The 17,058-nt window shown below is 40.4% G+C and overlaps 2 protein-coding genes across 5 annotated transcripts in view; one reads left to right on the top strand and one right to left on the bottom strand.

Moving 5' to 3' along the window:
• Positions 1-5,869, top strand: part of LOC120550767 (transmembrane protein 150A-like) — a 41,579-nt gene extending 35,710 nt beyond the window's left edge. For all 4 annotated transcript variants that reach the window (XM_039787601.1, XM_039787603.1, XM_039787602.1 and 1 more), the window contains 2 exons: positions 3,894-4,071; positions 4,834-5,869. In XM_039787601.1, coding sequence (XP_039643535.1) covers positions 3,894-4,071; positions 4,834-5,114 — 459 coding nt within the window. In that variant the 3' untranslated portion in view covers positions 5,115-5,869. The remainder of the gene's footprint in view (positions 1-3,893; positions 4,072-4,833) is intronic.
• Positions 5,870-8,307: 2,438 nt separating this feature from the next.
• LOC120550766 (S-adenosylmethionine synthase-like) overlaps positions 8,308-17,058 on the bottom strand; it is a 40,825-nt gene continuing 32,074 nt past the window's right edge. The window contains exons 5-9 of the mRNA XM_039787600.1: positions 15,817-15,960; positions 13,070-13,288; positions 11,883-12,065; positions 11,164-11,297; positions 8,308-10,735 (exon numbers count right to left, since the gene is read on the bottom strand). Coding sequence (XP_039643534.1) covers positions 10,633-10,735; positions 11,164-11,297; positions 11,883-12,065; positions 13,070-13,288; positions 15,817-15,960 — 783 coding nt within the window. The 3' untranslated portion in view covers positions 8,308-10,632. The remainder of the gene's footprint in view (positions 10,736-11,163; positions 11,298-11,882; positions 12,066-13,069; positions 13,289-15,816; positions 15,961-17,058) is intronic.

The following is a 17,058-nucleotide window of genomic DNA, read 5'->3' as shown; positions in this document are numbered from 1 at the left end:
TGAAAAATGTAGTTGTATTGAAAACCAGCCTGTTCTCTAGCGTTAACCATGAGAGTCGACGGTGCATACTAATATTGTTTGTTCTTATGGGACAATGTAATACTAACCTGGCAGCTCTGTTTTGGGTAGTTTGTAATTTCTTTAGTTGACCTTTTAGATGTAGATGACCATACAGGTGCACAACAATCCAGGTGACATAAAATTAAAGAGTTAGCCACCTGTCCCACGATGTGTGTAGGGACATAAGAAAGACATTTCCTAACCATAGAGGTACAACAACCCATCTTCTTCACTATGGCATCTATGTTCTGCCCTTGACAGCTGACTATCTATTATTGTGCCCAGTAGTTTTACTTTATCTACCTGTTCTATAGGTTCCCCAGACAAGTTCAAACTCATCTTTGGTGTAGATGACAGTTTATGACTTGATCCCAAGATAATTGATTTGGTTTCCGAGATGTTCAGTACCAACTTATTTCGTTTTATCCAATCAAAAACCATATTTAACTCAGCTGATAAAACATTGTCCAGTTCAGTGACAGTTTTTGCAGCATTATACAATGTGGAATCATCAGCATACATTTGTACAGTTGCTATACACAAAACTGATGGTAAATTGTTTTTGAAAATGGCATTTAAGAGTGGTCCCAGGCAACTCCCTTGCGGGACCCCGCGATCTAAGACCTTAGAGTGAGACCAGCTGCCAGTGTAATAAACCCGTTGAAATTGCGTCCTACTTGGCGGTTGGACTAAATCCATAGCATTCTAGTTTACCGATGAGTAGATTTTGATCAATGACATCAAATGCCACAATCCATTAATACTGCACCAGTCATCTTTAAATTATCCATTTCCTTGAGCTGGTCATCTGTACTGTAAGGGCGGAACAAGTTGAATGGTTAGGTCTATAAGCATTGGAAGCGTTGGAAATCTGTGTTCAAGCAGTTACAGACAAAGTACTCCTGTATTTGTGTGTGGACTATTCTCTCAATCTGTGTGTGTGTGTGTGTGTGTGTGTGTGTGTGTGTGTGTGTGTGTGTGTGTGTGTGTGTGTGTGTGTGTGTGTGTGTGTGTGTGTGTGTGTGTGTGTGTGTGTGTGTGTGTGTGTGTGTGTGTGTGTGTGTGTGGAGGCCCTCTTCTGTGTGTCTGCACACGTCTGGGCCCCTCTGATTACATTTCGGGGCACAAACTGCACAGTCCATCATCCGGGTCCGTCGTCCAATTTGCGGTTAAAGGGTGGTCCTCTTGTTCTTCTCTGATTGGCTGCTGGGGCCCTCTTCCCTGTGCGTGTGCTTCGTCTTACATAATGAACACCCGTGTTTCCCTTCAGAGCAAACATGGCAGCAGGAGTCCTTGAGGAGGCGACGTACTGTAAAAAATGTGCTCCAGCCGTCTGCTGAGCGATAAACAAGGGGCTGCTGCTTACATCTCCGAGATGGGAGTGTTGATGTTGAAGTGAAGTTCGTGAACAAGATTTGCCAAAGAGGGGAGAAGCGTTGTTACATATCAAGTATGTTTTCAATAACATTTCATTATGGCCTCTTTCAATTTGTCCACATTTCTTAAGCAGCCTTTTTATTTTAACCTTGGCACACTCTGTGACAGTATGACATTCTGTATCATCCTCTGCATCTAAATGTTTTTTGTCAGAAAGCAGTCATCCCAATTTCCCAGAGCTCAGCTGGATGGCTCCAAATTGCTCCTTTTGTCCAACCAACAGTCTAAAACCCGAAGACATTCAATTTACAATCAAATTAAACCGAGAAAAAAACCAGGAAATCTTCACATTGTATAAGCATGAACCAGAGAAGTTTTGGCATTTTTGCTTGATAAATGTGTGGATATAATAATCTGATAAGCGACCTAGAATTTCAGCACTAGTTCCAACCAAGACTCCATGCCAGATGCCCAGATGACTTAACCCCATGTTCGGGATGTGTCATCGTCGTACCAGCTGCTGCATTTGGAAAGATATGAGCGTGCACACAGGAAGTGTTCTAAAAGGACTTTCTCGGTCTGTGATGCTGAAACTGGTCGGGTTCAAACTGACTGCGTCTTCTGTCTCTCAGTGTCAGACATCAGAATGGAGAGGATGTCATTGCTTTTGTACAAAATACCATACCCGGATGGTATTTTGCTGGTGCAGATTGTCCTGTACTAACCTGCAACCTTCTTTTTCTGATGATATTGTAACAGTGATAACCCAGTGAGTGTTAGGTCACCATGACCCATTTGTTTCTGTTGGTGCAGGGGTGTCAAACTCCTTTTCCCAGAGGGCCACACTGGAAAACGAGAATCACACCAAGGGCCTTTTGGTACTGCATGTCACTTTCTTTCTTTTTTTTAGATTTGAGGTTTTTGTTCAGACTTTTTTGTGGCTTTCTCAGAAATTTTTCACCTTTTTGTTAATTTGTTGCTTTTTCCAACATTTTTGTACGCTTTTTGTTGCATTTTTGTTGACATGAAGCCCTACAAAAGTCATCAAAAGAGTTCCTTAGCCATCATAGAATTTAGCAAATCAAGCAAAACAATGATACATTTTCGTTTCACAGCCTGAATATGAAAACACTCTGCTTCTCGGGGAATTTCTGAGTCTCAGAGTCAGCAACTCTGCCATATTCTGCTTTGAATGACACGTAATTGTAGTTTAAAAAACACTTTCCTGTGTTTTTTTTGTTTTGGCGCACAACTAGGCGGGCCAAAATCTATTGTGAACCCAAATTGATATACGGGCCGGTTCGAAATCTGCAAGGGGCCGGATTTGGCCCGCAAGCCTTGAGTTTGACACATGTGTGTTGGTGTGTCATTTGTTTTTTTTATATCTGCTTGGTTGTGTCCATGAGAAATGATGCTCAGATTTACTGTTCATTATAATGATGACTCCCAAGACATAGGAGAACTTTTTAGACAGCAGATATGCTTGAGTTGTATTGCTGTGTCTGTGTGTGTGTGTGTGTGTGTGATATCGATACATATCCGCGAGATTCAATTTCCGTTTTATTTCTTCATGGTCCTATAAGCTTTTTTTTAACATTCAAGTGACCTCACTGCAGCACAAATATTCTAATAGCCCAGTTTGTCCTGAAAAAAAGAATGGCGCTTATAGATTGACTGTGCACAACAGGGTTGATGTTTCACAAGCTTTTTTAGAAAATAAAACCAGGCAGACCAGAATTTGTCAAAAATACCTTAGGGCTCAGAGTTAATGGTTAGAAAAAGATTTGATCAAAACATCAGTAACACTTTGTGAAAGGGATCAGCTCATCTGTACCAGATCAATATTCAGCTATAGCACGTGAGATGGTTATCGTTGCTAAAGAAGAAATAACTTAACATCCTCAAAAATGCATGGCTCACTGATCTCTGAAAAGAGAACAAGACCATGCATTAGGTACAGTGGTGCTATGTGAGCTGAATGCTAACGGCTTCAGGCTAACACGCTAATGACAAAGCTAACGTGCTGATGTTTAGCAGGTGTAATGTTTACCATGTTCAAGTTTGGCATGTTAGCATGCTAACATTTGCTAAGTAGCACTAAACACAAATTACAAGTGTAATGTTGACCATGTTCACCAACCCTTAACCTCGTGTTGTCTTCCTGTCGACCATGAACTTGTTTTTTTTTCAAAATTGAAAAACGTTTTTTGGCGGCATTCCCCCCCCCAATTATTTTTGGCGCTTTTTTCAATGTTTTTTCAATGTTTTTTATTTTTTTTATTATTCATGGTCATTAAACCTAATTGATATGACATTATACCTAATTTTTGAGTTAGAAACTAGCAGAACAGAGCAGTGAGACCTAAATGAAAACCAATGATATTGCTATTTGTATTTCCTTGAGGTTAAACAGTAGCTGTGCAAGACTTTAAGTGATTTGTGTGTTTATTTCTCAGGTGGATTTTGCCAAAGTCCTTCACTACGTCGGGGCCGGAGTGGCGTTCCCCTCCAGCATGCTGTTTGTTTGTCTGCAGTCGGCTCTGACCTACCGACTGGCCAAGACCCAGGGGGAGTACCGGATGGGTCACCTGCGTGTGGGGATGGCCCTGCTGGCTCTGATCGCCCTGGTGCTCAGTATCCTGCCAACATCAAGCTAATCCCACACAGTTTACACAGTACGACATTTTCTTAAGATTCAAGGGATTTTCTTCTCTTGTTCTGTGAGTTTAGAGGAAGATCAGTTAAAATATAATTTCAAAAACAAATTAACAACAATATCACAGCTTGCCAAAATCCTCTTTGTGTCTGAAAACACCTCAGTCCCCAGAGGGTTAAGTACAGTATTTGAGTAAATGTACTTCATTACTTTTCCCCACTGCCAGTGGGTTTTGTCTGCTTGCATGATTTTGGCTGTGATGCTCCGGCGTAAATTGGGCTGCGTGGCCCCCTGCTGGAGAAAAAACGCTTTTACATCCCCTTCCTGAATCCAAATGTCCACCCTCTGGACTTTTTTTTTTTTTACATTAGCCACTTCTGTTTAATTTTACAATACAATTAAAAAAAAAAAAAAAAAAAATAAAAATAAAAAAAAAATAAAATAATAAAAAAATAAAAAAAAAAAAAAAAAAAAAAAAAAAAAAAAAAAAAAAAAAACAAAAGATGTCTTCAAAAATCACATCTATGAAGATCACTAATCTGCAAATGTGGGGATGTCCGGATCAGAGAGAGAGAGAGAGAGAGAGAGAGAGAGAGAGAGAGAGAGAGAGAGAGAGAGAGAGAGAGAGAGAGAGAGAGAGAGAGAGAGAGAGAGAGAGAGAGAGAGAGAGAGAGAGAGAGAGAGAGAGATTTACTGACCTGGCTGTGCAACCGTTGTCTTCCTTAACCTCTGATCACCAGGCGGAGTTTTCTTTTGCCAGGAGAGCTTCGCCCTGCAGCACGCCTCTGCCATCTTCGAGTGGATCTACTGCATGCTCATCATGCTCTTCTACGGGACTTTTGCCTTTGAGTTCGGCGGCATGTCGGGGGACACGCTGATGGTGCTGTCCCGAGGAGGAGGAGGAGGATTAGAAGGAGGAGGAGGAGGAGGGGCGCAGAGCTTCTCCACCTCCGAGAACAAGACGGAGGTGGGTGGCGGCGTCTCCAACCACCACCAGCCAGAGAGCTTATCGATGCTGTAACTGAAACTGCAAACAAGCGTCAGCAGCATCCCCTGGAGTCCAGAGGGCGACACGTGGGCCAATCTGGAAGACTCCAACATGGAGCCTGGAGCCTGGAAGCTGCATCCTGCGTCTCGTCACGCTCCCTGTTTCACTCAGCCACAGTGCCAAAGCTCTTCTACTCAGCCAGGACCAAAGACTAGAGATGGTCCGATACCATGTTTTGCTTCCCAAAACCGATTCCGATGCCTGAATTTGTGTATCGGCCGATACCGAGTAGGGATCGACTGTTTTTTTTTCAAGGCCAATACCGATAATAACGGAGATTTGGAACCAATATGCATTTACTATGCAAATGTAAATCTTTAAATCCAAATTAGGATTTTGGAATGTTACAAACTCCAAGGCAAAACTTTAGATTTAATGCTTTAAGCAATCATTTAAAGCTATGGTGTGTAGCCGCCATGATGAATTCCATGTAATTAGAACAAAACTGTCGGCGCGTCCACGTGATACAAGCCTTCCGTGATCGCAGACCACCCCCCACCCCTCCTCCACACAGTTGCTAGTAGCCAAGGAGGACACGGAGGCTTAAAACAAACATGATCAACAAACAGGTCATTATCTACTAACATTTTTTATCACGAAAGTCACCGGATGAGACAGTCTTCTGAACATAGTCGTACTGAGAAATCCAGAGAGGGCTGTGTGGAGCTGATAGTCTTAATTAACTTTGTAGCAACTCTTTTGGCAACGGCTTGAATGTAACGGATGTTCATTAAAGGTCCCATGGCATGAAAATTTCACTTTATGAGGTTTTTTAACATTAATATGCGTTCCCCCAGCCTGCCTATGGTCCCCCAGTGGCTAGAAATGGTGATAGGTGTAAACCGAGCCCTGGGTATCCTGCTCTGCCTTTGAGAAAATGAAAGCTCAGATGGGCCGATTGTGGGATTGGCTCTAGTGGCTGTAATTCTGCATTAAGGCTGAATTTCGGGAAAGAGACTTCAGATACAGTATTAGGGGACCACTAAGGCCTATATAAAAGAGACTTCAGATACAGTATTAGGGGACCACTAAGGCCTATATAAAAGAGACTTCAGATACAGTATTAGGGGACCACTAAGGTCTATATAAAAGAGACTTCAGATACAGTATTAGGGGACCACTAAGGCCTATATAAAAGAGACTTCAGATACAGTATTAGGGGACCACTAAGGCCTATATAAAAGAGACTTCAGATACAGTATTAGGGGACCACTAAGGTCTATATAAAAGAGACTTCAGATACAGTATTAGGGGACCACTAAGGCCTATATAAAAGAGACTTCAGATACAGTATTAGGGGACCACTAAGGCCTATATAAAAGAGACTTCAGATACAGTATTAGGGGACCACTAAGGTCTATATAAAAGAGACTTCAGATACAGTATTAGGGGACCACTAAGGTCTATATAAAAGCATCCAAAAAGCAGCATGTCATAGGACCTTTAATATCATAAATGTACGCACTGAAGCTTTAATACGCTAAATACACAGGGCTGTAGCGTAGCCAACGTAGCGCACGTTTTAATTCATTAACTTTAGCGCTTATCAGGCAATACAACGCCGTTACAGATAATCTGCAAACTGCCAAAAAACGACCCGATAATCGGCCAGGGCCGATGATCGGTCTGTCCCTAATACCGAGTACCGATCCGATACCAGTGTGTTAAAAATACATATATTGTACTATGTTTTAACAACTGTAAACTAGGCTACTATCCGTGTATGGATGTGATATGATTTATATCATTGTTGTCGGCCTGGCTCAGGTTAAACTTTGTGAAACATGAGCAAACAATGAACGCCATAGAACTTTCTTTTACCATCAAGTTTGACAGTGAGTCGTAACGTTAAAAAAAACATAAATAACGTACTTCAAAGTAGATTTTCTTCAGGGCTAAACTATGTGGTATCGGATATACCAATACCAGCATTTTAGGCAGTATCGGAGGCTTTTCTGATACATGTTTCGGTATCAGAAACATCTCTACCAAAGACTGAAACACTACCCTGCTTTGTAAAAGACATTGCACAATTTCAGAAGTGCCTTTCTGAACCATGAAAGAGATACACACGCATACACTGCACACAGTTGTCGCCGTTTGTTTTAATTCTCTTAATATAACAATCACTCTCTGCATTCTCGGCCAAAAGTCGCCTTTTATCAGACTGGACGTCCCTGAAAGGGCCTCAGATGCAGCGGCGTCAGTTTGTTTGAATGTTTAGCCGTTCAGACACCGAGCTCCGTGTTGTTATTTTTTAACTCAGGAAGTTTTGTTACATAATCAGCTTTCGCTCTTCACCTCACTGAGTTAGGTGAAGTTTTTCCAAAAGATGTTTGACAATAGACGGACTAAAGGTCACTGTGTGCCAAGAATAATTCATTTAATGTGGTTTAATGTTACTTTGTTAAAGCATTTTGTGCAACTCTTTATGGCAACAAGTCTCATATTGGCCAGATAAGTTCTGTTATCTGCATATTTTGTTGTTTGTCTTACTTCAGCTCTATGCCAAAGTTTGTCAGTCTGACAGTTTGAATGGGACCAAACTACTCGGTAAGGAGGGATGTTGTCATGCTGTATTTGATCATATACAGAAATACTTCTACAAGAATGTAAAGTTTAATAACGTATGCAGAGAACAAAAGAATTCAAGTAAGTAGGAATAAAAACATTTCTGTTTATTCATACATGCCGCCTTGAAGAGAAATGAAATGCTTCTTGTTAAAATGTTTTATTGTTGAAAAAAAAAACATATTTACATAATTTTCCAGGATTAATGACAATGAAAGAATGAGATTTTAGATGAGAAACACGTCACACAAGGTTCCAGATTTTCAGGTTTTTCTCTGATTCCACGACATTTTAAACACTTTAGGATCACATGTCGTTGCTTTGTGTGCCTGCAGGTCTTGATGACATTCAGTTTTTAGTGTCCATATCTCTCTCTCTCTCTACACATATATATATATATATATATATATATATATATATATATATATATATATATATATATATATATATATATATATATATATATATATATATATATATATACATATATATATATATATTATACACACACACACACACACACACACACACACACACACACACACACACACACACAGTGTATATATGTATGTGTGTGTGTGTGTGTGTGTGTGTGTATATATCTATCTATCTCCAACTTAAAACCTCTGTTCAGAATGCAGGTTTGTGCATTTATTTCCAACTGAAACCCTAAAAACTAGTAAGACTTTCAGCCTATATGTACGGAAGAGGATTAGGGCCACGTGAAAAATGTATTTGAGTTCTGAGTTTTAGATATACATTTTAGTTTTTAAACTTAAAAAAAAAGAGTCAGAATTCTTCTGAGAAAACAGTCAAAATTCTTTTTTCTCAGAATGCAATACATTTATTCACATGTGGCCCTAATCCTCTCCCGTACATACAGTATGCAATCATTTTAAGACCTTTTTAAAGGCTTCAGATCACTGGTTCCCAACATGGGGCTCCTGATCCCCACTGGGGGCCGCCAAAGCTTCACGGAGCCTCCGAGGCCTTCTGGATTTGAAGGAGTGTAAGACAACTTTTAAAAGATATACTGGTATACTATTGTCCTATATCTAAGCATTTCTTCATTTAAAAAAAAAAGTTTTTTTTGTAAAAACATTTTTCCTAATGGAACCCAAAAGAGGCGAGGCGAGGCGAGGCGAGGTGAGCAGGTACCATGTAATGGAAAAACGCCATTAGAAGGAGTTTACTCACTGATAGAAAATGGGTCCCTTAAGGAAAAAGGGTTGTGGATCACTGCTTTAGATCATCCAGTAAAACCTGCAGCTCTCTTATTATATAAACATAAATGTTAGGAAGCATTCAGGATTCCCAAGTTATGAGTCGCTGACATTTGAAACATAATTGGGACGTCCAGATCACATCTCATCTTTGCTTTGCCAACTCTCCACAGCTCTTAATGAAATGTATAATGTTTCAGTACAGAATAATATGAAAAACTTAAAGCTCCGGTTTTCTCTAATTTACACCTTATACGTCTCAAAACAGTCAATTTGTGCTACCCACAGACTGACGTAAAGGGTGACCAATAGCCAAGGGTATAATTTTTTTTTTGGTGGGGGGCTTGAGCTCTCCACTCCTGAGAAGAATAGAAATTTTGAACACTTCATTTTCTGCATTCTGGTGAATTTTTCTTCAACACTTTGTACCTTTTCTGCATCCAGTTATGGTCCACATGTCTTTATTTATGTAAAGGACAAAATAATAGGTTCTTTGGGTGGGTTGCACTGGACAGTTTTTATTATGGGGGTTGTAACACCCCCATTGCCCCTGTAAATTACTCCTATGCTAATAGCACTGATTTATAAAAAAAAATTTAAAAAACGTCAAAATATGGAGATAGGTTTCTGCTGGACAGCAACGATCTGTTTCTTGCCCTCATATCTCGTCTTTTGTTGTCATTCTGTGTAGATCGAGTGTCTGCAGGTCATTTGGTTTGATACAAAATAATATACAACTAAGACGAGGGTGGAGAGAAAACAACAGTATATTTAGAAGAATAAAAGTTTGTGCATCAACTTCCAAAACTTATGAAGAGTTTAGAGCAAGAGTTTATACTGTAACGTTGAAGACTTTAGATTATCTGCAGACTCTCTGCCAGCCGCCAGCTATCTATCATATAAAAATACTGACAAGGTTGATTAAAATAACTGGTGTAAATGCTCGGGTTACAGCTTATGAGTGACTCACAATCTTTGGTATATCTGCTGTATATCTTCTGTGTCTGCAGGATTACATTCTTGTTTTAATACCAGATCATTTAAAACTTCAGAAACAATAGTTTTTTTCTTGAACACTGACCAAAATAGTAGCGTCAGGGACCAACAACCTAAAAACTATTGACACCTACAGACTTTACCCTATGTGAAACTTTAAGATCTTCCAGAAGGCTTTAGATCATCCAAAGGCACACTAAAACCTGCATTGTACAGTAATAATCATATAAAAATACTGACAACAATAACAAAAATGTAGATTTTTCTTAAGACATTAAAGTGGTTTAAACATAGGCATGGAGGCTCGCCCTTCACATTTTGGTCAATCACTTATTTCTGGACAGAAAACTGTTGCAAACAACCAGTTTTAGTGTGAAACGAACTGCAGGCATGTCACTGTAAACCGAATCGATGGGACAAAAATACCAGATCGCTCACTCGCATGTCATGTCACGTTTGAGGGGTCATCCGATAAGGATGGAACCTGTTTCTCTCCTCGTCCAATCACCAGAGATTATCTGAACCCACCCAGCTGCCCTTCCCTTACTGGGTTACAGGATCACGAGGACATCTATCTATACAGCACACACACACACACACACACACACACACACACACACACACACACACACACACACACACACACACACACACACACACACACACACACACACACACACACACACACATATATAGATACTCTAGAAGTTGAGGTTCTTTGGGACCTCCCAGGGGAACTCCTTCCTGCCAAAGTGTCCGTAGCAGGCCGTCTTCTGGTAGATCGGTCTCTTCAGGTCCAGGTCTCTGCAGTATAATCAATAATAAAATTCAGGTGCTTACAAGTTAAACATGTCCGGGGTGACTACTACTCTAAGTACTGTACTTAAGTACAAATTCGGGGTAATTAAAGCTATACTGTAGTGCATAGTTTCTGTTTCCCCCATGAGAAATTCTAAGTAATGACAACAAAACTGTCGACCGGTCCACATGATACAAGCCTTACGTGACCGCCCCCCCCACCATTTCCTTGACTGGGTTACAGACAGATGCACAGGATGGAGCCCCCCTAAAAAGGGTCTAAAATCGCCAATGTTGCTAGCAGTAGTGTTTGTTTTAAACGTTCAGTATGATAATATCAGGTGTTTGCTTACCGGTGAACGAGACATGAAGTAAAATCAATCATGCTGCACATAACAACAAATGAGATGCAGTGTGATCAGTTTAGTGCCGACCTGACGATGACGCCGGGTCTGAGGTCAAAGTTTTTATTGACGATCTGCAGCAGCTCCTTCTCGCTCAGCTGAGAGGAGCCGTAGGTGAAGAGGGAGATGGAGAGCGGGTGGGCGACTCCGATGGCATACGCCACCTGAAAGTACAGACAAGAGAAACAAACCGATACATCCCTGATGATGACTTGTGAACAAGGGCGTAACTTTGGGTTCAACATTGGGGGTGTTGAGATCTTCATCTATCTAGGGAGGTCCCCGGACATGTATGCACTTATCAAAAAAAGACTTCGGAAAGCAGGCGACCTATAAAAAAAGGCGACAAAGAATTTAAAATAAATGGTCCAAAGAACACTTTCAAAAAAGTCGACACAAACTATCCAAAAACTTTACAAAAAAACGGAAGAAATGTCGGAAAACCGTCAAAAAACATTCAAAATACGACAAAAAAGCAACCTTAAGCAAAAACCTTAAATGGGAACAAAAACTTCGGAAAAAGCACAGTTTGGATTATCTATGTTTGTGATAGGGAGAGTTTTAGTTTGTCAGTGATCTGTATTTTAGACATGGTTCAGGGTTCGGAGTAGGATCTTTTTGAACTCCTTTGGACATCTGAAACTTCACACATATTCTCGGTTATTTTATGAGATAATCTCCTGGTGGGAGGATAAAATACTAAAGCTCCCAGATGCCTCGTATATTTCGGAAGGATTAGTTGCTCTCACCTGCACCAGCACCCTCCTGCACAGTTTGGCCTTCACCAGAGACTTTGCCACCCAGCGGGCAGCGTAGGCCGCCGAGCGGTCCACCTTGGTGTAGTCCTTCCCAGAGAAAGCCCCACCGCCGTGGGCCCCCCAACCTCCGTACGTGTCCACGATGATCTTCCTGCCCGTCACTCCAGCATCGCCCTGACGGAGAGTCGCTCAAACATTTACATTTCCAATGTACACAAAGAATGCTTATGCAAGACCTGGATCTTTAATACGGCTCTTCTTCAGTCTCTTAAAAAGAGATCTCAATGGGAGTTACCGAGCTTATATAAATGTGAAACGTGAACAAGCATTAACATAATCCAGAGTCTGTTACATCTTGTTAAATTGTGCCAAAGAAGTGATAATGTGATACACTTTTCGTAGAAGACAAACCACAACGTTTAGAGCTGCAATTAACAATTATTCCTATTGGTGAGCCATTTGTTAATATTTGCAATTAACAGACTTTTCATTTAGTCAATAACATGTAAGAAAACAGTCATCATTTCAAGATGACATCTTCCAATCGCTTCTTCTAAAACAAACAGTCCAAATTCAAAAGATATTTCCTTTAGAATATGATCAGAGAACATCGATGTATTTGAGGTGCTGAAAACAACCCATATTTGGTATTTTTCTTTGATAAAATGATTGAAACGTTTAATCAGATTATCAGAATTGTAGATGTTGATCTTCTGTAAATCGACTGATCGTTTAATCGACGTATTGATGATTTAGAACACAAAGTTGAGCAGTTTGCATCTTCACATCTTGTGCAGACTGTAAAACCTTCATACTTATTTTTATAGCAGAGTGGGGACTTGCGCTTCATGAATTTCCAAGGTGCATGAAGTAAAGAAAAAATGTCTGAAATCACAACTTCATTGTGGGACCAATACGTTTTGGCCTTTAGCCTTCATCAGATCAAAGTCATCATTGGACATTTATGGGTTTTGGTTTCCTTGACTTGGGGTTAAGATGAATTGGGCATACATGTACCTGTGTGTGTGTGTGTGTGTGTGTGTGTGTGTGTGTGTGTGTGTGTGTGTGTGTGTGTGTGTGTGTGTGTGTGTGTGTGTGTGTGTGTGTGAAAATGAATTAAAACACTTCAGAAAGAATATTTTGGCAGCATGAGCCTGAAAGAAAGAGGACCTGTTTACCTGGGGCCCCCCGATCACAAAGCGTCCGCTGGGCTGCACGTGGTAGACGGTGTTCTCGTCCAGGTACCTCGAGGGGACCACGGCCTTGATGACCTTCTCCTTCAGGACCTTCTTCTGCTCCTCCAGACTCACGTAGTCGTCGTGCTGCACGGAGATCACCACGGTGTGAACCCTGGTGGGGATCACTGCGCCGTTCTCCTGGGTGTAGTGAACCGTCACCTGCATGGGTGGGAGCAAGGTTATCATAGGTTCACATCTTCAATTAGTTGGGGCGATCTCGAGCTCACTCAGTAGAGTGTGCGCCCCACGTAGGCTGAGTCCTTGGCAGCGGCCCCGGGTTCGATTTCGACCCACAGCTCTTTGCTGCACGTCATCCCCCCTCTCTCTTCCCTCCTGTCTTCAGCTGTCCTATAAATTAAGTCCATACAAAGCCCTAAAAAATAATCTAAAAAAGTAGACTGTCACCTGGATGGACGGGAGTGTGTGGAGCAAGGTTATTATAGTGTAGTTTTACAATTACAATTAATTTTATTTGTATTTTAGTTTTGACTTTTGGATTTCATTTTAGTTACATTTTACATTTAGAGTTTTCACAGAGTATTTGCTAGTTTTAGTTGAATTTTTCAGAAAGGTAAGGTTTTTATGCATTTAGTTTTTATATATTTCGTTTTTGTTTGTTTCGTTAGGGTCAGGTATAGCGTCTCAAAAGTATATATCTACATAAACATACAAAATACATGGTTGGCAAATACCCATGGTGTTTAACGTTTAATCTTTGCGCTGCGTTAAGTGTCCGATGTAAACCAATTGCGACACAGTGCCATCTCCTGTTCCGTTTCTGTGGTTCAGTGTCACAATGAGAGTTGACTGAAATTCATGCCGCCTTTTATTCAGTAGTGAAATATTATGGCTAAAAAACAATAACTGAAATGATTTATGTTTATTAGAAATTTCTTTTTTCATCCAGGCAATATAGGTTCAGTTTAGTTTTAGTTTTTCTAAAATATCTTTCACTGCTTTTTTTAAATTTTCTTTATTTGCAGGTAAATCTCATTTTGTGTAACGCTGCATTTAAAGTGATAGACATTTTAAACTGTCCGCCATAACACAAGAAACTCCACATCTTTAGACAACAATCCTCTTCTCATATCTGAGCTTTAGCAAATGAAGAGCTGTCAGTCTTGACACATTTGCAGTGAGCTCAAAGCACCAAATATGACACATGCACAGGCTGAAACTGTTTTTTTTGGGGGGGGGGGGATTGGAAAGACGTCTCCCAGCTCAGATGTTGCATACCAAGCACATTTTGGAGGTCAGGATTACTGTCCCACCTACTACTGAGTAACTAAACACAGCGGCTTGAGCTTGACCCTCTCGTAAATCAGGATATCTTTGAATTAAAATATGTTTTGATCCATACGTAAATATAATGTGAATATTTAGGCTTCATTTCGGATGAGCGTCAGACTTTTTAGAAGGATATTATAGGCTTTTAATGAATACAGAAGGCAGAGTACTGGGATTAGTACTGAGCAAAGACAAAAACTATATAAGGATCTGGGATTCTGTACGTATACACACCTGTATAAGTCTTGTGTGTGTCCTGTAACTATTTTTTGGGCATTTTTAGGCCTGTATTGACAGGACAGCTGAAGACATGAAAGGGGAGAGAGAGGGGGAATGACATGCAGCAAAGGGCCACGGTCAGACTTGAACCCGGGCCCACTGCATCTAGCAGTAAACCTCTATATATGGGCGCTCGCTCTACCAACTGAGCTATCCGGGTGCCATGCCTATTATACTTCTGAAGTTAAAATACATCAGAATATATGGGATGGAAACCTCCTAACATCAGACATACATGTGGGATGATTGATTCCACTTCATAACAACATGTGTATGTGCCTGAAAGATCTTTAACTGGGATATTTTTGCACAGATGTCCCAGAATTAGTGATGTGAAATCTTCTTTTCAGTGTAAAGTAGTTATACAGTGTTAAATTCATGACACTCAGCTCAAATTGTCCCTGATGTTTTAAGGAAAGATAGTCTGTTGATGTTTGGTTCAAACCTAAATCCTGAAGAAGTTGGCTCATAAAAAACCACGCCAGCGAACATTACGTGAAGCAAAAATCATCAGTCACGTAAATGAAAGCTGAAACAGCAGGTGCGCGGTCACGGAAGGCTTGTATCACGTGGACAGTGTTGTTGTCATTACTTTGAATTCCTCATGGGGGAGACAGAAACTATGCACTATAGCTTTAAGGGCTGAACATTTTAGTAAACGTCCCTAATTAATTTTTTTAAGATTATTTTTTGGGGCATTTTTAGGCCTTTATTTCCACAAGACAGATGAAGACATAAAAGGGGAGAGAGAGGGGGGAATGACATGCAGCAAAGAGCCGCAGGTCAGTGTCGAACCTGCGGCCACTTAGTTGAGGAGTAAACCTCTATATGTGTGCCTGTCCTACCAACTGAGCTAACCTGGCCACAAATATTTCTAATGAGTTCTTCTGGTTGGATGATTAAAAGAAACCTGTACTTTTTTTTTTTTTTTTAAGGATGGGCACCTTTATTGTTGCCAGATTTAATTTGTAAAGTCTTGCTCAGCAGACACATTTCTTTGTTGGCAAAGTAATGTGAAACGTTATGTTCAAGTCCAATGTATATGTTTAAATCCATTTGGGCTGAACAGTTCTGTGTGCATGAAACTATATCGGCGAATGTTGTTGTCATTTGGATCCCACCTGTGTCTTGGAGTCCGGGCGGAGCCAGGGGACGGTCCCGTTACGTCTCAGTTCGGCCATCTTGGCGTTGAGTTTGTGGGCGAGGACGACGGTGAGGGGCATGCACTCCTCTGTCTCATCTGTGGCGTATCCGAACATCAGACCCTGTCCTCACAGGATGAAACTAATGAGTTATGATGTCATAAATGTCTTTGTCCTATGCACACAGGTGGAATGTAACTAAATACATTTACTTCAGTTCTTAAATACAATTTGGAGGTACTTTATGCCTGAAAAATAGGCCATTCTGCATAATGCATACTTTTACTTTTTGTATTTTAACCCTAATCCAAGTTGATGAAAAAAACACAGAAATTGTTCCCAAGTTGTGTTGTGTTTTGTTTTTGCCAGTGTTGTAATGGAACAAAGTACAAATACTTCGTTACTGTACTTAAGTAGAATTTTCACGTATCTGTGCTTTACTTTGTTATTTATATTTCTGGAAACTTTTACTTTCACTCCACTACATATCCTAAATAAAATGTATACTTTTACTCTGATATATTTCCCCTCAGCGTCTTCGTTACTCGTTACTTGTAAGAAATGTTTCTGTAAGTTGAGAGTGAAAGATTCTTTCTTACAAAAAAATTAAATTATGTTTCTGTTTTTCTCCTTGTTGATGTCAGACTTGATGTTTAAAGATGCAGTAGGTAAGCCTTATAAAACTAACTTTCTGTCATATTTGCTGAAACTGACCCTATGTTCTAGTAGAACTACATGAAGCCGGTCATTAAAAAAAGAATCCAGCTCCTCTGACACCACCTACATTCTGTAGTGGGATTTGCAAAAATCCACAGCTCCCTGATGCACCAATCAGGGCCAGGGGGGTGTCTAACTGCATGTCAATCACTGCTCATGCACACGCATTCATTCTCCCTTGTGGGGGGAGGAGCAAATGAGACAATTTGGGGTTTAGCAGAAAGGGGGGGAGGGACTGAGAAGTTGTTGATTTTAAAACATTTTTGGCTAAGTCCTGGATCTTCGTAATCCTACTTACAGCACATTTAAGAAGGTGTGGAAGCCCTGAATATTCTGCTTCACTATGAGGAAGCCACAATAAAGTTCATAATCAATGTTTTTTTTACTTTTACTTCTAATACTTAAGTACATTTAATATTATAAAATTACTCTTGATACTTAAGTACAGTAAATATCAGATACTTTTACTCAAGTAGTATTCTAAAAGGTGACTTTCACTTCTAC

This window comes from Perca fluviatilis, chromosome 21, assembly GCF_010015445.1.
Source record: "Perca fluviatilis chromosome 21, GENO_Pfluv_1.0, whole genome shotgun sequence".
NCBI lineage: Eukaryota > Metazoa > Chordata > Actinopteri > Perciformes > Percidae > Perca > Perca fluviatilis.
The sequence above is the reverse complement of the archived record's forward strand: the minus strand, read 5'-3'. Positions and strand labels throughout refer to the sequence as shown.